Source organism: Eucalyptus grandis, chromosome 7 (assembly GCF_016545825.1).
Source record: "Eucalyptus grandis isolate ANBG69807.140 chromosome 7, ASM1654582v1, whole genome shotgun sequence".
Taxonomy (NCBI): Eukaryota; Viridiplantae; Streptophyta; class Magnoliopsida; order Myrtales; family Myrtaceae; genus Eucalyptus; species Eucalyptus grandis.
In genome coordinates, this window is record NC_052618.1 from 59,475,286 (window position 1) to 59,501,258 (window position 25,973).

The 25,973-nt window shown below is 42.0% G+C and overlaps 1 protein-coding gene, 2 long non-coding RNA genes and 1 pseudogene across 4 annotated transcripts; 3 read left to right on the top strand and 1 right to left on the bottom strand.

The window, feature by feature from the left end:
* The first annotated feature begins 573 nt into the window (after positions 1-573).
* LOC104443761 lies at positions 574-5,917 on the top strand. 2 transcript variants are annotated; one of them, XR_005552872.1, is made up of 7 exons: positions 574-911; positions 2,511-2,839; positions 3,408-3,457; positions 4,548-4,630; positions 4,718-4,797; positions 4,887-4,988; positions 5,566-5,917. It is a non-coding gene; the product is annotated as an uncharacterized LOC104443761 (long non-coding RNA). The 2 variants fall into 2 exon arrangements; XR_005552871.1 differs by lacking the exon at positions 574-911 and having other exon boundaries at positions 1,928-2,839.
* Positions 5,918-7,743: 1,826 nt separating this feature from the next.
* On the bottom strand, positions 7,744-10,920 carry LOC104428398. Its single transcript, XM_039316646.1, has 5 exons — positions 10,694-10,920; positions 9,780-9,890; positions 9,303-9,404; positions 8,294-8,518; positions 7,744-7,897 (listed from the first exon to the last, which is right to left on the bottom strand). The coding sequence occupies exons 1-4, from the start codon at positions 10,700-10,702 to the stop codon at positions 8,336-8,338; spliced, it is 405 nt and encodes a 134-aa protein (XP_039172580.1). The 5' UTR covers positions 10,703-10,920; the 3' UTR covers positions 7,744-7,897; positions 8,294-8,335.
* Positions 10,921-11,921: 1,001 nt separating this feature from the next.
* On the top strand, positions 11,922-14,926 carry LOC120295470 (annotated as a pseudogene).
* Positions 14,927-23,511: 8,585 nt separating this feature from the next.
* On the top strand, positions 23,512-25,078 carry LOC120295471. The gene is made up of 2 exons (XR_005552874.1): positions 23,512-23,746; positions 24,902-25,078. It is a non-coding gene; the product is annotated as an uncharacterized LOC120295471 (long non-coding RNA).
* Positions 25,079-25,973: the final 895 nt, after the last annotated feature.

Below are 25,973 nucleotides of genomic sequence, written 5' to 3' on the forward strand. Positions count from 1 at the left end.
AACGAAATGTAATTATTACCCAGTAATGTCGAGAAAATATTGGGTGGGTTTAACCCAACACGTAGGCGGTGGGTTAAACCACTGAGCGATCGACGCGTGGCTCCACATAGGCGAGGATGTCAGGCGTTTAAAATTTGCGCGCGCCGCTCGTGGGCCCACCACTCTGACGCTCTCTCTCCTCTGCTCTCCTCTGCGACATGTCCACTCGTCCTCTCTCTCTTCTCTCTTTCTCTCTTTCCCCGTTCTCCCCGTTCTCCGTTCCGTTTTGCGAGAGAACAAAATCGCAGGGCTTCTCTCCGAATGCTCTTCCCCTCCTCTGCTCTCTCTCCTCCGCTGGTTGCCTGCGACGCCGACGCCCTTTCCACCTCCGCCGACGCCTCTGCTCTCTCTCCTCTGCTGGTTGCCCGCGACGCCGACGCCGACGCTCTCTCCTCCGCTGGTTGCTCGCGACGCCGACGCCGACGCCCTTTCCACCTCCGCTGACGCGTCTGCTCTCCTCCGTCGGTTGCCTCCGTCGCCGACGCCCCTTCGTCGGTTGCCTCCGTCGCCCCCAACTCCGATGCGGACGCCGACGCCGACGTCGACGCCGACGCCTCCGCCCCTCCACCTCCGCCTCCGCCCCCGAGGCCGTCGCCGACGCCCTTTCGCCTCCCTCTCGCGACCTCTGCTCCGCTCTCTCCCTCTTTCCTCTGCGGAGCGCCCTTGCTGGCTAACCCCGACACCGACGAACCCCTGATCACGTTTTGGCCTCCCTCTCCGCGAACGAAGGTCGCTCTCTCTCTCTCTTTCCTCCGCGAATCGCCCCCTGCTCCTGAACGCGGACGCCGTCGACGCCGACGCCGTCGCCTCCCGCCGTCGCCTTCCCAAGCCCCACCGTAGGCACCCCATTGGCAACTCCCGTACGTCCGGAGGTTCGTTTTTTCTTTTTCTTTTGGATTCCACTCAGTAGAATTCATGTTAAGGTTTATAGTCGGATAAGGATGGAGCACATTTGCATTAGGATTCCACTCAGTAGAATTCAGAGGAAGATTCAGAAGGAAGCAGTAGACCTTGTTTTTATTCAATAAGCAAATCTGTTGGTTTTCTGGACAAAGAACTTGCTGCTAGTGGGTTTACTAGAAAAGAGCAAGATGATATGGACAAGGTATAGTGATTCACGATGATTTGCAAATCGTTAACATTGTGTTGTCCAACTGCTTAATTTGGTGTTAGACCTAGTGGCTGACACCATAATTGATTATTCTGGTTCATGCTTGGACCACTTAGGAGTGTGCCTATTTAGTCTTATTCCTTCCATGGATTTTACTCTTTGTCATTCTTGGCTTCTGTCAGCTCCTTTTCTCACGATCATCTTCATTCTCTTGCATTTGAAAGCCAAAATAATATCTGGCCAATTGCCTGCATTGTGGTTCCTGGCTTTGCATGTTTGGTCCTTGATTGGAAGTGGAAGTGGAAGTACTTTGGTAGTATTTTAATTTTTGTTTTCTGTTTTCTTGGAAACGTGTGAATGAAAATGAAAATTCTCTAACGGGATGAAAAATGGGAGTATATGCTTGTGTTCCATCAAAGCTGTAAAATAGAATTTTTCTTTTTCCTTCCAAAGATCTGTGCTTTTGTTAGAATGAATAAATACTGGATACACCAAAATGTCATTTTCAGCTTTGAACTCTTTTTTCATTCATAACATGCTTTCCATTGTCGAAGATGGAGAAACTGGAACTTTTTTCTAGGTTGCTTACTGTTGCTGGTTAACCATGTACTATGTGAGCTCAAGAACGTGTCAAGTGGAATTCAGGGAAAATGAACCTTTTTGTGCCGTTTCTCTACATCAACAAGGCTTTGAGTTAATTCTGTCATGTAGCATGGCACTTTGGATAAGAAAAACTCTAGAATGGGTTGTCGGGGACTGTTCTATGCAAATGATGCTTATATTGCAGACTTGTACGGAAATCTGTAGATTGCATTGTGGGGTGAAATTTTGAAGGAGCTAATTGGAGCCTTCGAAAATGCGAGTGTTTTTATTTATGAGGTGAGAAAGAAGCGGGAAATACGATATTTTTTGGTGAGAACTGTGATGGGGGGCTATTTTAGTATTCTCTCGGAGTGTTCTCGTCATGCTTCGATGAATTTCTTGGTGGTAGTTTTAGGTGAGTCAGGGAATGGCATCTGTTGCTGCTAGGGTTAGAAATGACACTTCTGATGTTTAAGTTTATAGATACATCTGCAGCAGGTATTGCTTTATCTCTTGTACGTGCGTTTGTGGCAAGTATCTTGGGCCATTTGTAGGCCATCTTGCCTTCAAATGGTGCTGTTTTTCTCAATTTTTTCTTGTTGTTGAGCATCTGCAGATATTGTAGGTCCGCCCTGTGGTGATTTTGTCACAATATAGAAGTGAATAAATAATTGCGTCGGTCAATGCAAGATGATATATTTCATTTGTTGTTGAAGTTTTTTTATATGGACTTCTATGAAGAATTTGCAGTGCATGCTTACAATTAATATGTCTTCAGGCTTGGGTTTGGTAAAAGGAATTGAACTTTTTTAGCGCTTTACTTTGGACATTGCTTCTTATCTACCTAGGCAGGTATGACTTAAATTCTCTCAACGGGATTTTGGCTTCTTCTTTTGTAGTTGCAAGTGGCACAAAAGCCACTTTAAGTTGTTTTAACAGGAAAAATGCTTTCGATTGATTTCTCAGCTGACATTTATGTGCATTATGATGTGATTCTTATCTCAGTGTCACAACGTGCTTCTACATTCTTTTGCAATTTCTCAAGCTCTCACCTCAAGAGTCTTCACAAGATCCCATCTACCATGTTCTGCTGCAGCATTCTAGCAAGTATGTTTGCACTCCATTTTATTGTATCATGATGCTATGTGCTCACAAGTTCTTGAAAGGCCAAGCAATGCGTTTGCCATTATAGTTGGCTTAACTGTATCCTGTGAACTTATCAGTGGAAATTAATCTGCATACTCTGATTTACTTTTGTTACTTGCTAGGTTCATTTAACCAAGTTTAGATATATTTGCAATATTCATCAGGATAGAATGCATGAAGATAATTATTACTCAAGACATTGTTCTTTTAAAGAAATCCCTACAGTTCTCATAAAGTTGAGGTATATGTATTATCCTATGTTCAGTTTACGAGAGCACGCTTAACATGGGTGGTTTAGTATTCTGTCTAATGCTTCCATGATTGTTGAACAAGGAAATCCTAAGACTGTTGCATATGTTTTACATGAGTCAACCTGTAGATATGTTATGTTTCTGATAGTTTCAACCATACAAGTTTAGGAACCCATCATGGATAAGGTCATAGGTTTGATGAGTAGAGTTTTTTACGAATGCGAGTTGAGATATAACTTCAGTCAGTATATTTACATTTGCTTTTCTGTTGGATACAGAGGAGGTGAAGTCCAAATGTCTGAGGATTACACATGCAGATCTATACCAGGTGAAAAGACTGTGTAAAGGATTGGTTCTTCTGTCTTACATATCACGAGTTGGCTCCCCAAATAGGCAGACAAAATCATTGTTGATATAACAAGCTTAGTTTGAAAAAGACTTACTATTTTTGCCATGTAACTTTGATGTTTTCTGCCCTCCAGCATGCAACATCTTCAAAACTAATATGCATGCACGTAGTGAAGCCCTTAATTGGCATAACCCACAAATTCTCTATTTTCAGATGCTTTAGGAGCAAATCTTTATCTATCTTATTTTTAGTTCTCTGGGAATTTAGTTCTCAGTTGCTTATAGGAAATCTCCTCTGTCTAGTTCAACTGGTATTTTTCTTGGTTGTGGCCTGTTAGTTTTGAAATGTATGTCCATCTCATCTGAATATCAATTAGTAAGTTTCCAGAGGAATGATTTGAATGAGATAAGAAGCGCAGTGGAAAAAGAGGTATCGGAGCTAACTGACATTCAAATGTTGTACATCCCATCTAAATGTCAGTAAGTTTTCAGATTAAGAAGTTTTCAGATTAAGAACTGCACAAGCAAAATGGGCACGGTGCCTATTTCGCATGAGTCAGCTGTTGTGAACTCACTACAAAGAATGACTTGAGAGAGAAGTGCTGGGATTTGAACTCTTGATCTGTCATATGAAACAGTGCTAGAATATCCAGCCTAAAAGTTTAAGCTGTGATGTGGACAGAGACAACATGTATATAAGAAAACTGAGCCATTAGGTGAGAGAGACTATATGTGTATGAGACTCATTATGACCATGTTTTCAGGGGATGTTTGATTATATTAAAAACAATATTACTACTCATGCTTTCACATGATATTTTATATCTGCAACTCACTGTAGCTGATGGAAAGGAGGCTCAAATGAAAGGAGGCCTTCAACCGCAGCTTGGTTAAGCTTATCGATTTGTGATATTCACGTTTAACAATCCACTGCCTATCCATACCTTACCATAGCTCTAAATCCATAGGAGATATTTCATGCGTTATAATTCTCTTATTGGTGAAATACACATACATTTTGCTTAAAGGGTATTCGAAATTTTTTCTAAACTTGTCATTGCTGGATGTAGGTCCTCCACATCTAAGGGACATCTTTTACAGGATGGGTCTCTCGGACAAGGACATAGTGGCCTTATCAGGGGCTCATACACTGGTAATTTCTATTTCTGCTTGGATTTACATTCAAGGTCAGCTGGGGATGCGTAACCACACTTGTTATTTTTTTTATTCTTGTGTCTAGGGAAGGGCACACTAGGAAAGATCTGGATTTGATGGTCCTTGGACTCAGGAACCCCTTAAGTTTGATAATTCCTATTTTGTGTAAGATTTCATCTTTTCACTGGATGCATTTTCTAAGTTTCGGCTGGAGCATTATAGAGCCAGATACTAATTGATCATTTTTGATACAGCGAGTTGTTGAAAGGGAAGCAGAGGGGCTGCTGAAACTGCCAACTGACAAGGCATTGCTGGAAACTCCTGCATTTCGCCCTTATGTTGAGTTGTATGCGAAGGTAAATAAGCTTTTCGAGTGGTCTGGTGACTCCATCGATAAATCTATAAAATTGAATTGCAGTTATATGGTTTCCTTTTGTAAATTTGTTTTTGATGAAACTACCCCGCCCACACCACTATTTCGTTTCCTTATGCTCATGGTCTATAACCCTTTGATGCTACTGTCCTTGGTTTTGCCGAGAATGAAAAGAGATGGAAAGTGTTTTCATGGAATTTATGCTGTGTAGGCTTGTGATGCTTAAAAGTAAGCATTCAGTCTGTTCCATCACTATCTTCTATGTAGAGACCAGGAAATATTCATGATGAGATCGCACATCAAATGTTGGGTAGATACATACATGTGTTGGGATGGATATATTATGTGGTTCCCTGAAACCTCTAGGCTAGAGCATCATCTTTGTGCTACTGGGAACACCTGATTTGATATTTGAATTGGTTGTTGTTCCCGCAACTCTCTCATGGTGGTTGGCACGACCTTGAAAAGAGACAAACGGACAATTTGATACCGTGCTTCTTTTCCTCCTCGTTTTCTTTTGCTATATGCTCCTTTCCCTAATGTTGTCAAGCATGTGGTAGGATGAGGATGCAATTTTCAGAGATTATGCAATCTTGCATAAGAAGCTCTCTGAACTGGGGTTCACGCCAAGTTCTTCAGGCAGCAAGACAGTAGCGAATGGTGCCATATTGGCAGAAGGTGCTGTTGGAGTGGCAGTGGCTGCGGCTGTGGTGATCTTGAGCTAGCGCAAGAAAATGAAGCGAATGCTGTTCTCTGATTTCCCTTTGTACCTAGCATATATTTTAGCGCTTAGTGCTGCCCGCCCCATATATCTTCATCCACAATAATGGTCAAAGCATTGCCGGTGCTTGGATGGAACAAGCCAGCAAACTCTTTGAAAGTCACAGGAAAAATCTATGCCCATTTTCAACACATCTTTTGTTGCGTGATACTACCTTTTCCAGTTGGTTAGTAGTTAAACATGCTGCTTTGAGTGAGTTGCAATATGCGTATGACGCCTGGTAATATGCATTTATGCGATGCTTGCCCAACTTCCAATCCTTCGAGCAAATTTCTGCAACCTAAGAAAAATGTTTAGCTGGATCAAGATTTCTTCCCATGTGCAAGAGATGATTATTAAGAATCTGGGACGTGTGATGCACCTTTTCCGTCATTGAACAGAGAACATTTTCACCACTTGGAATCTTTCATTGGTGGATTTGTTCTTCAACGCACAGTAGTGTTTTAACTTTGGTTGAAGAACCACTCTAGCCCTTTTTCCATCTTTTTCGAATTCTCCTCTCAGCTTGTGGATGGCTGTATTGTTTCGTTTGCTTCAACGGGGAATCAAGTCAGAGACGTGGTTTCGACCTCTCGTGAAGAAGTATGGGACGCACGAACCTCTTAATTGACACAATGGCTCTGGTAATTTGGACATCGCTTCTGATTTGAAAACAAATAATTCTATCAGTGAATTAAGAAGATTAACATGAAAAAAGAATAACGAACTTTCAAATTAAAATGAAAAGCATACACTATCCGGTTCAACACATCTGGGGAAGAAGGAGCGCGCTAGGATTCCTCTGGGTTAAAAGCCAGTATTCGAGCAAGAGGAGCCTCCTCATTGCACGCTGGGGTCCTAACTTTGGTTGAAGATCCAGTCTCGCCATTTCATCTTTCTCTCCTCTCAGCTTGTAGATGGCTGCATTGTTTCATCTGCTTAACGGGAAATCAAGTCAGAGGCGAGGTTTCGACCTCTCGTGATGTCGCACGGGACGTGTGCGCCTCTCATTGACACAATGGCTCTGGTAATTTGGACATTGCTTCTGATTTGAAAACTAATTATTCTGCAAGTGAACTGTGGAGATTAACATGAAAAAGGGGTAATGAATTGGCAAACCAAAATGAAAAGCACGCACTATCTAGTTCAACACATCTGGGAAAAAGGAGCGCCCTAGTTTGGCTTTAGTTGAAGGTAATTGTTGAATGGGAATAAGAGGGGCTGCTGAAACTGCCGACTGACGAGGCATTGTCGAAAGATCCTGCATTTCGCTTTTATGTAGAGTTGTATGCCAAAGGTAATATAAGGCTTTTCGCGTGGTCTGGAAATGAAATGAAAGTGTGCACGCATACACATGGAGGCATGCGCCTGCTTATGTATGAAATGAAAGCGTGCGCGCATACACATGGAGGCATGCGCCTGCTTATGTACATACGCATGTATACTCAATTACCATAATAGCACCGTACAACAAACCAGAAACTCTTTTTTTTCCGTGTAACTACAGAAATAAGAAACAGTAACAGGAGATACATATCTATGCATCTATTGGCTATAATTTCAAGATGTCAAAATCAGCTCCTTTACGACAAAATGACAGCATGAAGCAAATTCAAGTGCAAGGAAATATAAACCAGATCCTCACTTCTAAACGTTTCAGATTAAAAATTGAAGGCAACCCCTTGCTTGCAGCGGCCAATTCCATCAGCTCCAGCTGTTCATCCTCCATAAGCTCCATGGATTCCTTGGCAATTCTGCGAGCAGTGGCCTTCTCCACTGTAGCTTTTCGTCTCTCTGCTTCTTTTTCTCGATGAAGCTCTTCTTTTGTCTCTTTTTCTCCGCCTTCCAAACAAAAAACCAGAGAAGTTGGTAAAGAAAAGAGAAAAAGAAGAGATGCTGCTTAACCAATCAAATAAAGCAAAAGAAACTAACTAGTTAAAATGCAATATCAAGCTCAAATACTTACCTTAATAGATTTTTTTCTGTAAATACTTCTCCCGTCGCTCTGATTCTCGCCTTTGCTCACGTAGCAATCTCTCCTCCTCTCTCTGCTGTTCACGCATCAACCTTTCTTCTTCCTTCCTTCTTTCACGATCAAATCTTTCCATCTCTTTCCTCATTCGTTCCTCAGGCTGCAATAGAAAAATACAGGATAATCAGTACATGCCAAAGTTTTCTCCACAAAGCTTACATATCCTTAACAGTCAGCACAACTCTTCAAAAAGATTGAAACCTTTGGAAGATGACTACATCAAGGAAATAGCAGCAAATAACAAATTAATTGCACACAATCTCCATATGACAAGTAATGACCAACATATTAGAAGGGGTTCCTCTTTTTGTACAAAATTGCATGTGTGGCTTTTCTTTTGATATGGTAACTGACTATTGCATAAACATCATTACAGTAACTGACTATTACACATATTCTGCAGCAAAATAGCCACCTATCTATACTTCCAATACACAAAAATCTCCTTTATCTTCCCTAGCGAAATATGCTATAATACGAAGTCTTAAACTCACACCTTCCTCCAGCCCCTACATGCTGCTGAATTCTTCCAAGTGCACTACCGGGAGCTTAATTGTTTTTGAATTTTGGAATTGTGAGATGACCTTCCACCTTTGTCCTTGTAAGAATTTCTAGAAGCAATGGTCTTCCCTCCTCTATGAACAGCAGCAATTGCTCGCCGTCTCTGCTTGTTCAGGCGCTTTACCAACTCAGCATCATTCGCATTCTCTTCACTTTCATCCTGCACCAGGTGGAAAAGAAACTCTCATTACTGAAGCTAACGAGAAAGAGCAATAAACAACGATAAGTGATGACTATGGAAAAACTTCTTTAAAAAATTTAAGTCACTTTTCATTTTCAATAAACTACAGTGAGTCATGACTCACTGATAAACACATGTGAAAAAGCACCAATCACAACAATTAGTAAACACTATACTAGTCCATTATCCCCTCGAAAAAAACAGTTGACAGCAACACAATTACTCAAGCTAAAATTGCCTGTATTTATCAGCAAAAATTTCGAGAAGCAAATTTACGAATAGCTCATTTTTGTAAGTTCAAACAAGACCAAATTTTGAGCTGCTAAATTCAAAAGACCTCAAGCCAGAAACTTACTTGAATTAGCCACTCCATCAGGCGCCATTAAATGGGATTTTAAAGGAGAACATAGAGAGATAAGTTCATCTCACAGATAGCTGGCATCTCTCAAAGCTTATTCATCATCGTTGTCTATGAAATTTGTCACAAGTACAGAGACTAAACACTTGAGTATAGTCAGAGGTTCTCAAACAAGGAACCCAAGCCCAAAACTATCAAAATGGGCCTGAGCATCATAGAACACAACAAAGGTAGATCCAACTTCAAGATATCTGCAAGCCAGAATGTCTTCAATGTGATTCATATTACTCAACCTTCATGCTTATGTTGATAATCAAAAGTGCTGCCACGCGCTATCCAAGACTACATAGCTAGTGGGCGAAAGCCAGACCTAATGCCTAAAAAAATTTCACCATATATACTTACCTCATTGAAGTATCCCTCACAACAAGGTTTGCTGAGTTGTCCTTCACATCTTTGTCTATTTTCTTTGATTTCCTCCTCATTTCCTTCTACAATGTGCCCTGGCTGGTCATACAAATAGCAGGATTAGGATATAATACTGAGTGAGTCAGCACATTTGACTTTAAAATATATTTTGAGGGGGATCTCAGCTGACTGCCAGAAAATTAATACTGCATCCTCCAGTTAACCATCCAGGAAACAAACCAGGAAATTCCCATAAACGAATATATAAAACATGACTTCATCTTATCCGGTGAAAAGTCACTCAAGTGCTCCAATAGTCTTAAAAGATTTGCTCGGTTTTTGAAAATAAAGCACAACGAACAACATAGCTTCCAGTAAAAAGAGGAAATCTCATGCCCTGATGTTATAGGTTTCACAAAGTTTCAGCAATGTTGATTTTCAGGCCTATCACAGCGAATGCTCTGATACTAGTACCTGATCCAGCAGATGCAAAGAGTCAACATCACTCATGATTGTTTCATCCCTTCCAGCACTATCTTCTTCATCATCATAACATATATCCTGGTCCTTTTCTTCTTCGACGAACTATATCAAAGGAATCCAATAAGAGAAGGTTAATATCGCATCATGGACAATGCACACTTACAATACTCAATCAATGACACGCTAGGGATGAACTTTCGATTAATGTGTCAACTAGTTGCACAAAATTCTCCAGGGCAACATGTAATTGGTTCCAGAAAATTTGTATATGCTGTTTTCATTTACATTTCAGAATGCGGCAGCTTCAAAAACACGTTTGGAAAGACACTGGAAATTATTTTACAACTTCGACAATGGAAAGCATGTTATGAATGAAAAAAGAGTTCAAAGCTGAAAATGACATTTTGGTGTATCCAGTATTTATTCATTCTAACAAAAGCACAGATCTTTGGAAGGAAAAAGAAAAATTCTATTTTACAGCTTTGATGGAACACAAGCATATACTCCCATTTTTCATCCCGTTAGAGAATTTTCATTTTCATTCACACGTTTCCAAGAAAACAGAAAACAAAAATTAAAATACTACCAAAGTACTTCCACTTCCACTTCCAATCAAGGACCAAACATGCAAAGCCAGGAACCACAATGCAGGCAATTGGCCAGATATTATTTTGGCTTTCAGATGCAAGAGAATGAAGATGATCGTGAGAAAAGGAGCTGACAGAAGCCAAGAATGACAAAGAGTAAAATCCATGGAAGGAATAAGACTAAATAGGCACACTCCTAAGTGGTCCAAGCATGAACCAGAATAATCAATTATGGTGTCAGCCACTAGGTCTAACACCAAATTAAGCAGTTGGACAACACAATGTTAACGATTTGCAAATCATCGTGAATCACTATACCTTGTCCATATCATCTTGCTCTTTTCTAGTAAACCCACTAGCAGCAAGTTCTTTGTCCAGAAAACCAACAGATTTGCTTATTGAATAAAAACAAGGTCTACTGCTTCCTTCTGAATCTTCCTCTGAATTCTACTGAGTGGAATCCTAATGCAAATGTGCTCCATCCTTATCCGACTATAAACCTTAACATGAATTCTACTGAGTGGAATCCAAAAGAAAAAGAAAAAACGAACCTCCGGACGTACGGGAGTTGCCAATGGGGTGCCTACGGTGGGGCTTGGGAAGGCGACGGCGGGAGGCGACGGCGTTGGCGTCGACGGCGTCCGCATTCAGGAGCAGGGGGCGATTCGCGGAGGAAAGAGAGAGAGCGACCTTCGTTCGCGGAGAGGGAGGCCAAAACGCAATCAGGGGTTCGTCGGCGTCGGGGTTAGCCAGCAAGGGCGCTCCGCAGAGGAAAGAGGGAGAGAGCAGAGCAGAGATCGCGAGAGGGAGGCGAAAGGGCGTCGGCGACGGCCTCGGGGGCGGAGGCGGAGGTGGAGGGGCGGAGGCGTCGGCGTCGACGTCGGCGTCGGCGTCCGCATCGGAGTTGGGGGCGACGGAGGCAACCGACGGAGGGGCGTCGGCGACGGAGGCAACCGACGGAGGAGAGCAGACGCGTCAGCGGAGGTGGAAAGGGCGTCGGCGTCGGCGTCGGCGTCGCGGGCAACCAGCGGAGGAGAGCAGAGGCGTCGGCGTCGGCGGAGGTGGAAAGGGCGTCGGCGTCGCAGGCAACCAGCGGAGGAGAGAGAGCAGAGGAGGGGAAGAGCATTCGGAGAGAAGCCCTGCGATTTTGTTCTCTCGCAAAACGGAACGGAGAACAGGGAGAACGGGGAAAGAGAGAAAGAGAGAAGAGAGAGAGGACGAGTGGACATGTCGTAGAGGAGAGCAGAGGAGAGAGAGCGTCAGAGTGGTGGGCCCACGAGCGGCGCGCGCAAATTTTAAACGCCTGACATCCTCGCCTACGTGGAGCCACGCGTCGATCGCTCAGTGGTTTAACCCACCGCCTACGTGTTGGGTTAAACCCACCCAATATTTTCTCATGTAATGTCACTCACGTACGTAATGGCTTACGAGTTGCGAGAAGCCGTCTGTCGTCAACAAATGGGTTTGGATTACTTTTAAAGATTCGGTCGAACATCGGGCTCTTTATAATAAGGTCCATCTGCTGCTTCGCCACGCACTCCAGCACTCGTTCACTCTCTCCCCCGAACCCCAAGAGAGGAGACCAGCGCGCGCGCGCGAACTCCACACGGTTCAGGTGCCAAGAGCGGAGGAGATGAGCGGAGCAGAGAAGGTGGTGGGCGTGATCGGAGGGTCGGGTTACATAGCTTCTTGGCTGGTCAAGCTCTTGCTCCTCCGTGGCTACACTGTTCGAGCCACTGTCCGAGACCCATGTAAGAAAAGAGTTCCCTTTCTTTATACTCTCTCTCTCTCTCTCTCTCTGCTCTGCTCTTTTGACCTTCTTGGGTATTGTCAAGCTGTCGGAAGAAAAAAACAGAGCTGTTGAAATCTGATAACCCACATGAAGTTGTGTCCAAACCCTTTGCTAGAGTGAAACCATCAAAGCTATTTTTTTTCTCTGAGAGATAGAAGGATCTTGGTAGCTTCATTAGTTTTGTGTTGTAGATTGCCCTCTAATCTATGTATCTATCCAATAAAGTTCAAATCTTTTGCATCCTGTTCGACTTTGTTGAAGAAGGGGCACGCTCAAACCATCGTCTAGATTCCGGATTCTTGATTTATTTATTTTCAGTATCACTTTTGCGCAAGTTTCTCCGGGAACAATACGGCTCTTCTTGTCCCGCCTATGCCCTTTCTGACTGTAGATGCTACTGATGTGTCGGTGAGGGTGCTTGCAAGTTTTAGAATTTCAATCAGTTAAATGGAGAATTTTTCTCATTCTTGTGCATGTGCAACAGCCGACCCAAAGAAGACAGGACACCTTCTGGCACTGGAGGGGGCAAGGGAGAGGCTGCATTTATTCAAAGCAGAATTGCTGGAAGAAGGGTCCTTTGACTTGGTAGTCGATGGATGCGAATGTGCTTTTCACACTGCATCGCCTGTTTTGTTCTCAGCTGCTGACCCCCAGGTGCTTGAATCTTGCCATGTTAATCATCCAACGTTGTCCTTGTTTTCCTAAATAAGTGGATAGCTCATGGACAAACCATTCCATTCCATGTGGAAGGGGATTTGCTTTTCTTCTGCCACAATGAGTTCAGTTTCGGTTTTCTGATACTTTTTTTATGAGAATTTTACCGAATGATTTCTTCTGTTGCATGACTCAGGCTGAATTAATTGATCCTGCCCTAAAAGGCACCCTTAATGTTCTAAGATCATGCACCAAAGCCTCTTCTATCAAGAGAGTAGTTGTGACGTCCTCTATGACTGCAGTTATATTCAGTGCAAAACCTCTGACTTCGGGCGTTGTCATTGATGAGACTTGGCATTCAGATCCAGAATTTTGCGAGAAATCCAAGGTTTGTATATCAAAATTTCCTGACAATATTGCTGTTCATTTCTTTCACTTGTGAAATTTTAGTGTTGAATTACATTCAGAGTTCCTGTTACATGGTGAAACTGGTAAAATGCTGATTCTGAGAGGAGTTGGGACATCAGGGAACATTTCTCTCTTAAATCACATAGCTTTCACTAGACACTTTTACGGATACCCAAACCAAGGAGTGCCTGTCTCATCACTTACAGTTGTTTGTGTTACTCTTGCAATTTGGCCTGGCGCCATGTTAGATGCTACATATGCTTATTGAATACAACAGTTTCTCTATACTTTACTTCCTGGAGGAGAACTACTTATCTTTCGTTTCTTTTAGCCAGTAATCTCCGAATGCCTTGGATGACATCCAATGAAGTCCATGCCATGGCAATGGCTATTATATGTGTTGAATGAGGCGAAACATTCTAACGGTCTCTTTGGCTTATCTATCTTCAGCTCTGGTATATGCTTTCAAAAACCTTAGCAGAGAAGGCAGCTTGGGAATTCACCAAAGAGAATGGAATTGACCTTGTCACGATAAACCCAGGATATGTGATCGGCCCTATCTTGCAGCCCACTGTTAATCTCACTGTGCAGACAATACTGAACTTCATTAATGGTATCACTATCATCTAGCCATAAATTATGTTTGTTATTGAATCTTTGCCATTTTATTTCAGAGCGTCTTCATCAAACATTTGTGCATGCTTGTTCTCATTACCCAAAAGACAATCTCAAGGAGTAACTATAGAACCATGTATCTGATTGAAGACGATCTCAGTGGAGTCGTATGCCCTTAACCATACTTATGAGTTATGGGCGCATGTGTCTCAGAATGTCTTTTTGCATTGGTCCATGGAATAGCTATCTTTCTTTGCTAGTTAACTGAATTTGGCAACATGAGGTCCCAAGGCCCTTTCATTCTATCTACTGAATCTGTCTTTATGTATTTAAGGGTTTGCTTAATTGGCTGCACAGACACACTATTATAATCATTTCTGGTAGATTTCCACGTGCGACATGGTTTTCAACTACTGGCAGTAGCAGCATTCGGTAGAAAGTTGTCTTGACGTTTGCACGGGAGTAATTGAGGCTTATCCTGCAGGAGCTCAAACATTTCCAAATACATGCTATAGATTTGTTGATGTCAGAGACGCGTCGCACTCGCACATATCCTAGCTTTTGAAAATCATTCAGCTCATGGAAGATATTGTGTAGTAGGCGAAGTCATACACTGCCATGACGCTTTGCAGATTCTCCGAAATCTCTACCCCACTTTGCACCTCCCGAGAAGTAAGTTATCATTTTCCTTAATTCTTATCTTCTGTCAGACTACTGTGCGTCCAAGAGATTATGGTTGTTTTCGTGATGGTGTAGATGCGAAGATGAGAAGCCTTTCGTCGTCGAAGTATGAGATATCAAGAAAGAAGGCAGAAGCTCTGGGTGTCAACTTCACTCCATTGGAGGTGAGTCTGAGAGATACCGTTGAATGCCTCAAGGAAAAGGGATTCATCTCTATCTAGGCACTTGCTTAGAACAGCATATCACAAGCTTGCTAATAATGACTTGTGGACCTGTGGTCTGTCCTCAGCCTTTCAGCTCCTAAATCATACAATTGTTCTGAATAATGTATCATTACCCACTTTTAGAGATTACTCTGCCAGTTTTTCCCAGCTAATCTTAAGTTATTGATGTTTAGTTTCTCTGTCCAATTTGCCTGCCGAAACGACTCATCATATAGAACATCAGTAATAATCTTGAAGACTTTGTAAGCAATGTTGAAAACTTGTGAGATAAATTGAGTTAATGACTCAAGCTAGCGGTTAAGCCAAGAAGGCTCCTTTCTGGCCAACATACTTGACTGCCATTATGTATAACGCCAATAGAAAAATGAAGGACTCACTATAATTGGATATGAATATAAAAGACTGATTCTGCCAATGACTTATATGACCAAAATATTGGTGACTCATGATGCTCTCAATCAACAGAGCATTGAACAGTGTTTCTGAGCTTAACAAAACCTTGATAATAATAGCTGGATCATAAGTAGACAATGCATACTGGCTGCGATTGACATCCTGATGCAAGAGAGCTTTACACGACCAAATTGCATCTGAACTCGCAGCACCTAATAGTTGAGCGTGCACTTTCTGTCTGCAGACATAATATGTGTTATCAAACAATCAATCTTCACTTCTGATGAAAGCATCTGAACTGCCATTGTGACAGCCTGAATTTTCATAACTTGTTTTCGATTAAATAAATCGGGCCTTTCATCGAAACGCTAATAGTGCTATTCTCTGAGCTGATCACTCACGAGATAACTGGACTATCCGGAGAAACAATTAGGGAATCTAAATGCAATTGGACTTGAGAATTCGACCAATAATCGACTGCTCAACCGTGTTGATCTGCAAGGGCCATTACGGCACCGTTAGAGATCGATCAGAAATCAGAGATAGGTCGATTCGACTGAGATATGTGATCAAATTGTGGGTGATTCCACTTGATTGAAAAATTCTCATCGATCGGCACTAAATTGATTTTTTGTCGTTTTGGTACCCGGTATCCGTAATTGAAACCTTGAGATTTTCACGACAACTGAGAGTTGCCAATGGGTCGAAGATGTACTTTATGACTCGAGATAAATCGATCACGGGTCAATTGCACCAAAAATTCCTAAAAGTTAATCGATAGACTAGGTCACGCTAAAAGCGCGCCGGATTGAAAATAACCGCAAATTTGAACCTGATTTCAGAAATTGAAAGTTCTGAGGTGTCACAAACTGTTTTAGGAATGTCGACTCACTCTCCGAAGAACTTTCAGAGATTCTGGGATTTTTTGCGGAAAATCGATACGGACGTTGTGGAAAATCAGCGGAAATTCAGATGGGCTAAATCGATGGAAATTGGGACTTCTAAACTGAGCATGTGAGCGTCAGGGACTTACAGAAAATTGTTCGGGATTTTTCCTTGGCGAAATTGGACCTCGACTTAGAGAATTGGTGAAGAAATTGAATGGAGAGATTGAAGACTAAAGTGTGAAATTCGAATTATGCTTGGACAGCATTTTTGGCTTCATTTTGGATTAGTTTGTGAAAATTAAATTGGTAGAAAGTATTAGGGGACAAGGGAGTAAATGGAATGGCTAAGGTTTGTCAAAATTGGGCCCCCCTCTTGGCTTTCCTTGCACGACTCCTCGCCGACCTCTCCCTTTCGTAGCTCCTTTTCATTTTTTCCGCCCTGTTGTTCGGTCATCTTCTCCCACCCATCTCAGTTTGCAATTCCTCACTTGCAGCTCATGCTTCCCCCACTCACACGCCCAACATCCACCAAAATTCTGTGAAGATGAATAAGATGAACGAAGACTGAAAAATGAAACTTTCTTCTTCCTCTCCGTATTTACACAGTATATGCTATACATCACAGAGCATATTTTCAATGGCGTGCTCTGTTTTCACATTCTCTCACTCGTAAAACTCAGCAAGCTGCTAAGAAGACTTTTTCTCAGAAGAAGAAAAAAGGAAAACAAAAAACTGAACTTAAAAACAGAAAAACAAAACTAAAACAAAAAAGCGAAACTGACAGCACACGTGTAAATTGAAGTCTTCGGTGAAGTCTTCATCACTGACTCACTTCATGACGTGGCTTTCCCAGTCAAATAGTCTCCCGACTTGTGTGCTTCGCTTTATGCTTTGTGCTATACTTCCTTTGATCTTTACAATAGCTGTAGCCCTTTCACTTTCATTATCTTCCTTTGTTGAAGTTGTGACAGCAGAGTAATCCCTCTGCATTGGCTGAGTTGCTCTTATTTCCTTAACATCCCCCTCAAATTTGGAAGGGTTAAGAATCCCATACCCAATTTGGTTCTAATAGTAGAGTGAGCAAAACGTGATAAGGACTTAGTAAAGATGTCGGCAAGCTGAAGATGACTTGGAATATATCGAACATTTATAGAACCGAGGATACTTTTTCACAAACAAAGTGAAAATCAACTTCAATATGCTTAGTGCGAGCATGTAGGATGGGATTAGCTGTAAGAGAAATAGCAGATTTGTTATCACAGAACAAGAGTGTGGGTGATATGAGAGATATACCAATATCTCGTAGGACAAAGCTAATCCAAGTAAGATCAGCGTAGTTGATGCAAGTGCTCGATATTCAGCTTCGGTGGAAGAGCGTGATACGGTAGGTTGTTTCTTGGCTGACCAAGAGAGAAGATTAGAGCCAAGATAAGTGCAAAAACCAGTAGTGGAACGTTTGGTGTTAGCACATCCAGCCCAATCAGCATTTGAGTATCCATAGAGGGCTGTTGAACTATTAGAATGGAGGAAGATCCCTAGATGTGCTGTTCCTTTAACATAGCGAAGGACTCTTTTCAATTTATGAAAGTCTGCAACTGTTGGATGCTGCAATTTCGGCATAGCAGATTCGTTGCATAGGCAAGATCGGGTCGGGTGATCGTCAAATATTGAAGACCGCCTACTATACTTCTATACTCAAGTGGATCGCAAACGAGAATATCATCATTTGATCTAAGTGGCAAAGGAGTTGAGACAGTTTGCATTCTCATGTGAGCTCGTTAAGTAGATCAATTGCATACTTGGTCGACAAAGAAAGAGATCTTGAGAAGTACGTTTGGCTTCAATTCCTAAAAATAATGAAGATATCCGAGATCTTTCATGTGGAATTGAAGGCTTAGTTTCTTGATCAATGTAGCTAGAAGCTGAGCTGAGCTGCCAGTCAAAATTATGTCGTCTACATAGAGTAATAACAGTATTATATCTGAACCACTATGAAGAACAAAGAGAGATGGGTCACCTACGAAGAAGCCATTTTCAAGAAGAAATTACTAAATTTATCAAACCAGGCACGTGGTGCTTGACGAAGACCATATAAAGACCTCTTGAGAAGACAAACACACTGAGATTTTTGAGGATGTATAAACCCAGGTGGCTGCTCCATATACACAGTCTCATTTAAGACTCCATGTAGGAAAGCATTTTTAACATCAAGTTGATGTATTGGCCAATTTTTCATCATAGCCACAGAAAGTACTATACGAATGGTAGCATGTTTAACAACGAGGACTGAATGTTTTGATAAAGTCAACTCTCTCTTCTTGATGAAACCCTTTGGCAACTAACCGAGCTTTTAATCTGTCAAGACTACCATCAGTGCTAATTTGGTCTTAAACACCCATTTACAGCCTATAACATTCATTTGGTTAGTTCTAGGAACTAGTATCCAGTCTGATTTTCATACGAGCATTCATTTCTTCTTGCATTGCTCGTACCACCCTTCATCAGCTAAGGCTGATTTAACTGATCGTGGTTCCAAAGGCACTTTATATTCAGCTAAACATGCATACTTAGGATTTGGTTTTATAATACCAGATTTTAGTCGAGTCTGCATATGATGAATAGTAGTAGTACCTTGATGAACAACAATGGTACCTTGATGAACAGCAATGCCTTGATCAATGACAATGTCATTGGTGTGACACTTGTGGAAGTAAGACCTGTTGTTCTTCAGAACCGAATCAGATTGCATGTGTGTGAAAGATGAAATTTGTGGCGTACTTACAATGTATGATGTATCGTGTGATCATCTTCCAAAGTAGGACTATACTGGAAATTTGTTGTATGGTCAGTGAAGCCATTGTTTACTGGTGCTGCACTATGAGAATCAAGAAGTTTAACTTCTTCCACCCATTGTTTGTACAAAGTAGTACAATGTTCATAGTCGATTGTCAACTTCTTTGTGAATGGGAAGAAATTCTCATCAAACACAACATGTCTACTTATATATATACGACCATCAGTAGGTACAAGGCAGCAATACCCTTTCTGGCGTTCACTGTATCCCAGGAAGACACAAGTAAGAGATCTGGGATCGAATTTATGTTGTGTGTATGGTCTAAGACAAGGATAACATGCACATCCAAAGACCCTTAGATGTTCATAGCTTGGCTGATGATGATGAATTTTGCTGTAAGGTGAGTCCAGTTGTAACTTTGGTGTAGGAAGAATATTTACAATATAGTTAGCTGTCATGAAGGCATCTACCCAAAATTTCAATGGAACTCTAGAGTGATACAGCATAGCTAAACCCAGTTCAACTATATGACGATGTTTCCTTTCGATATTCCATTTTGTTACGTGTATGTGGGCAAGACATGAACTGCTTTATGCCACTATTCCTTAAATGATTCTCGAATCTGTTGTCGATAAACTCTCCTCCTCCATCACAATGAAAAATTTTGATTCTATGATTGAATTGCCTCTCGACTAGTTTCTGAAACTCAACAAAGATATCATAGAATTCTGACTTTAGCTTCATTGGATACAGCCAGCTATAGCGGGAAAAATTGTCTACAAAGATGACATAGTACTTAAATTTCTGAAAAGAACTAACTGGTGAGGGACCCTAAATGTCACAGTGTATCTTTTCTAAAGGAACATTGGATGTAGTGTCTGATAAAGGAAAAGGTAAAGCTGTACTCTTTGCTATTTGATAGCTTCTACATATAGTCTCGTGTTGTTGCATTACAAGTAAATCAACTTCGATTCGTAGATGCTTTACTATTTTCGAGTTTGTGTGGGCCAATCTCTGGTGCCACACATCTTCTACTGCAACTCTGTGTCTTTGAGTGAAGAATGCTTCTGTAGTTTGTGAGTCCACTCGGTAAAGTCCTTTAATTTTCCTTTCGAGCTTCATTGTTGTATTGGTGTGATTGTCCTTTACATAGACACCAGTTTTATCAAAGACAAAAGAACAAGGATAGTCATCTATTAGTTTAGAAACTGAGAGAAGAATCTTCTTTATTTCTAGAACAATTAGTACATCATTAAGAGGTAATGAGTTGTCCTCAGTATTTAACAGAGTATCACCAATGTAAGTAATAGGCAGACATGACCCATTTCCTATCATGACAGTATCAGTTCCACTATACTTAGAGAGTGTATGAAGAATACTAGGATTTGCACTGATGTGAGCTGTAGCACCAGTATCTGGATACCACTCATTTCCTTTTGGATCCTCAAGATGCATCGCTGTCAATGCTGTTGGAATATCTTCAGCTTGATATGAGTTATCAAATCTATACCAAGAAATGGAAGTGCATCATGTCCTGGACGTTTATAAATTTGACACTCCAGTCGAGTACTTCCTGTTATTTTCTCATCCTGCAGATGTTTATTGAAGGTTAGAGTCGAAGATGGATAAGTTTTGATGTCCTGATACCTCTGTGAGTAACTTGCATATGGTCGAAACCCCTGACTAGATCCAGGGAAGTCATTTTTCTGTCTAAGTTGCTGATCTCCTTGATCCTGAATCAAAGTGTTTATTCTGTAGTTCTGACTTCTTTAAGAATATCCATAACCACGACCTCTACCATTAGTAGCACGTCCTCGACCATAGTTACGTCCCCTCTCGTAATTGCTTCTTTGAACGCAAAACCCGAGTTCGAGGATATATTCTCTCGGTGTTTCCTTTCTGCTGTATTTCAGATTGTCTTTGTCCAAAATAAGCTAGATTGGGATTATATTGGTTCCTGGAATAGTTCTGCAATCTTGTTTCAAATCTTTCTAATTGTGCTATTACCTCATCATATTCTGGTTGAGGTTTCAGGCAGTATATAATAGATCGAAAATTTTCATACTTAGAACCCAGTCCTTCCAAAACACCAAACATTTTGGTTATCTCATCTACAGGCTTTCCTATAGCATTTAGCTGATCACATATGGATTTGTATTCTCTGAGATAAACAGAAAGAACTCGATCCCGTTTCTGGCAGGCTTGTAGTTTTCCTCTCAGTTCAAACTCTCTAGCAACTGACTTCTGTGTAAAACGATTAAGAAGTGTCTGCCATACCTCATAGGATGTTTCTAAGCCAATGATCAAGCTCGAATGTTTTCGATACAGCTCCACTAATCCATGATGATACAAGCTTATCGCTTTTTGTCCAATCTGTAATGTCTGATTTACAGGCTTCAGCCACACCCTTCAACTTCAATCTGTAACATTCGAGGAGGTGATGGAATTTCACCATTAATGAAGCCAAAAAGTTCTTGGCTTCAAGAAATCTCAGAAACCGAGCTTGCCATAACAGAAAATTATCTTCAGCAAGTTTGATTGTGACAAAATTGGAAATATTAACATGTATTGGGAAAGGGTATTTCTGTGTTCTTGTTGCCATCTTTGTGTTCTCTCAGCTTTGAAGAAGACAATGATAATGTTGATGTTAAAAGCACTTTGAAATCTCCAAATCAACAAACGAGAATGATCAATAGCTACTTTGATTTGCCGTGATCAAAGTGAAGTTCGGACTTATCACGAGACTTGAACATCACCGGATTTCATACAGGAGTAATCGACCACTTGGTCTCTACCTTCAGAAAAGAACATGCGAATTAGGGATGAACACAGCGCTTCTTTGTGACCGCGAAGGCTGGTGGTGCTTTGGGAAGTGGCTTCGATTGAATCTCGCAACTTCAACTTCAAGTGGATGAATAGGGAGTCTTCCTTCCAACGTCCTTCAACGAGGAATCACCGGAGAAATGGAAGCCACCGTAGTTACTATAACCACTGCTAATCTCTACCCTCGAAGCCGAGTCGAGACCTTCAAACTTGGCACGAATCTGAGTTTCGCGCTTTGAGCGCCCGATCAAGTGACGCCGATCCTCGAGAGCAATCGAGAAGAAGAGAGCAAATCCGGTGGAGAGCCGAATCGAGCCACGGGCGGGAATCGCTGTCACCGCCGCGCCGATCTTCACCCCAAACCGAGAGATCCCCAAACAGAGCGATCCCTGACCTTCACAACCACCGGAACCCTCACAACCACCGGAAACCCTCACAACCACCGGAACCGAGAAACCCTCACAACCAATGGAACAGAGAGATCCGCCGAGAAACCCTCACAACCACCGGAACCGAGAGAGATTGAGAGTCCCCTCGCGATCCACGACCTTCGCCTTCGATTTCCAAGGGTGATCCGCCAAACCAGATTCGTCACCGCGGTTGCCGTCGGCTTCGGATTGAGTCGATCCGGCAATCGAGGACCAGATCGACGAGCGAGAACCGCTTCGCAGCTACAAAGACCTTCGATTTGCACCGGATCTGGTGAGCAGAGGACCAATAAGGATGATCGACCATGCTCGATACCATGTGAAGATGAATAAGATGAACGAAGACTGAAAAAATGAAACTTTCTTCTTTCTCTGTATTTACACAGTATATGCTATACATCACAGAGCATATTTTCAATGGCGTGCTCTGTTTTTCACACTCTCTCTCTTTTGAACTCAGCAAGCTGCTAAGAAGACTTTTTCTCAGAAGAAGAAAAAAGGAAAACAAAAAACAACTGAACTTAAAAACAGAAAAACAAAAAACGAAAACAGAAAAGCAAAACTGACAGCACACGTGTAAATTGAAGTCTTCAAGTCTTCGGTGAAGTCTTCATCACCGACTCACTTCATGACGTGGCTTTCCCGGTCAAATAGTCTCCCCTGACTTGTGTGCTTCGCTTTTTGCTTTGTGCTATACTTCCTTTGATCTTTACAATAGCTGCAGCCCTTTCACTTTCATTATCTCCCTTTGTTGAAGTTGTGACAGCAGAGTAATCACTCTGCGTTGGCTGAGTTGCTCTTATTTCCTTAACAAATTCCTTCCATCTTTCCCCCACTCACGCCGGTCAATAATCAAGTCTTTCTCAACTCTTTTGTTGACCGAAGCCCCTCGCGTGAAGCCATCTGTGCAGCGGCCGTTTGTGTGTCCATCTCCAAGCGTGGTCTTCTCAATAGTTCGAGGACACCCCCACGAAGAAGCAAAGCCCACGAAGCCACCGAAGCAGGCCATCCCCTTCGATCATCACGCCTGCAGCCGTTGTTCTCAGTCCACGTCCCCACCGCCAGCTCCTTCTACCGCTCGATCATCCGATTGCCTTCAAAGCTCGTGGATTTCGGCTTGCACGAAGACCAGCAAATCCGTGGCCGCGTCTCCCCAGCTCGAGTTCAGCAGCCAACGCCAGCAACTGCTTCGTCCGTTTCTCCTCTTGCGCGTGCGTCTCGGCCCCAATCCACTCGGCCACTCAGCCGAAGAAGCCCAGCCTGTAGAAGCTGCTGCTTCTCTGTCTTTGTTGCTCCTTGGATTCAGCCCACGCAAGTTTTTAGAAGCCACTCAGTTCAGCCCATCTGCAGAGAAATTTCAGTCCAGCCTTTGAAGCCCATGGATCCAGCGAATTCTTCAGTCCAGTGATTTTTAAGCCCAATCTCCAGCAGAGAAGCCCATTTTGTTCAACCAGCAAAGCCCAAGTGATTCAAGCTCAGGCCCAATTCCATTGCAAGCTTAAGGCCCACTTGAACTCAAGCCCAGTCCAATTTCAAAAGCAAATCTCAGATTTGGGCTGAGATTTGTTGGGCTAAGTTTAGGCCCAGCCCAAGTTTGTCGACGCCGCCAAAAATTTCGATTTTGGCCGCCATCGAGTCGTCGTCGCGGTGAACCGGTTTCCGCAATTAACCGGTGAGTTTATACTCTAAACTCGCTTAGTAGGTTAATGACGTTTAAGGGGTGTTAGATTTATTTTATTAGGAATTAGGTGGTTAGTTAGATTAAATTAGAAATTAAATTATTTAATTGAGCATGTTAGGTGGTTAGCGTGGTTTAGCTAAGGCCTAAATAAATTGTACTATTTATCTAGAAGGGTTCGGAAATTTTCCGGGTCCGTATTGGTTATTAATTTAATGATTTTGGCCTAGGGTATTATTTCTAGAATTTAAATTGATTTATTTAATTAATTTCAGTAATTATTTAATTATTAATTATTTTTCCGGAAATTAGGCCGGAATAGCCGGTGACCTAATTTCGTGCCGATTGCAATGGTGTGGTTAATTTCTGCAATTGAGTGCTAAGTTATGCAAATTGAGTGCCGATTGGATTTTTGGTATTTAATTCCAAAATTGTGAATTTCCAATATTTATTCAGAAAATCCCAGGTGTCGGGTTTTGATACCGAAAATGGTTTTTAGTACTATATGAAATAGTGGGATTTCAAAAAGGAGGAATATCAATTTTTCTGATCAAGTTGACCGTGTCCCCACACACGAGTAATTTCATGTGAATTTCTAATATGAAGAAAAAGGTCGGGCTCACCATTTTAATTGAAGCATTTGAGTGCAATGCACGGTGTCTGAGCCATATTTGAGTGATCGTGTGATGGTTATGAGAAATCGTCCCGGCCGTTGAGCTAGACGTTATCCCAATGTGGGATACCCCTGGACAACGGGAAGCCGATCGCAGCTTGATTCTGACCCTATGCTCCTTCTGGAAAGCCGTCGATAAAGAGACGTGCCGTGCTTAATGGGGTGAGACGAAGTCAGTAATGCCAAGACCGCCGAACTAAGAGTAGGCCGTGCTATATGCCGAGATCAAATCTAGGAACGCATGATTAATTGAGTGTGGCGTTTCAATTATTGGAGCTTATTTGTTGCTCATGCTCTCGTGTTGTCTGTGAGATAAATTGTACTGACCTACAGGGTGGATCTGAGACAAGGTAAGTCTCCTTGATTGTGTAATTGCGTGCTTAGGATGCTTCTTGGCGTATTTCCCTCCTAATTGGGGTTTAGAGCTTAGAGTCGCTGAGATGATATCTCACCCCGTTGTGAGACAACATTTTCAGGGTCGTCGAGTGGAGGACCTGGAGCTGAGAGGATGTGATCGGAAGCATAGGTCAGTTAGGACCGCTTCTTTTTGGAAGGCCAGTCTTTTGTAGTCTTTGGCCATAGACCTGTGTTCATGACTCAGTGTATATATAAAAGCATGTTTGTGTATGAATCTATTATTCTGCTTTTCTATCCCGAGATGATTACTGTCAGGGGATTTCTTTTCGCTTCCGCATGTGCAATAAAATGGAAAGGGTCGGCGACTCATCTTGGGAAGTCGCAAATTATTATTGACCAGATAGGGATGGGCACGTGCTCGGGGTCCGGGGCGTGACAGCCATCTCATTTCATCTGCATATGCAATGGTCTGACAGGCCTTTGTATAACTCCCAATGCATTATCCCATCCATAGCTTCAACACCTTATCTTTACCACCAGAAGCAACATTCTCACCATCTGAATTCCAATCGACCGCAAAAACCTTCTCACGAGAACATGTGCTAAAGTAAGCAAGTGGTAGTCCATGATAGACATACAAACTTAAAACTTGTCTGATGACCATGTTAAGGGAACAAACCTCATCCGCATGACCCGGAAGATCTTGTTTCAACTTCTTCGTGCGAATATCCTGCATCTAAAAGTAAGCCAAATATTGAGCAAACATTTAAGCATTCAAATCAGGCAAAAATTCATAATAATCATAACCGGTAAAAAGGGCAGACTCCACATGCTATTGACATTTACAAATAGTTCAAACAGAATTAAAACAACAAGCAAGAGTACATCACTCAAGCTTCCAACGTACTCTGCTTTACAATATCCTCATCACCATATCTCGCAAAATAAGCAGACCTAACATGGTCCAATGGTTCAAAAAATAACTTTAAATAGGCCATTGAGATCTCAATGAAAACAAGTTGCACTAGAACTCAGCAACCAGGGGGAAAAATCCTTATTGCTTGCACCATAAATAAACTAATTTCCTGTAACACTGATATTATTTTCACAGATAATATTACAAGCTCTCCTGTTACAATTCTAAGTGACCACACTTGATCTCTCTTAAAGCTGGCCCATGACACACGTAAG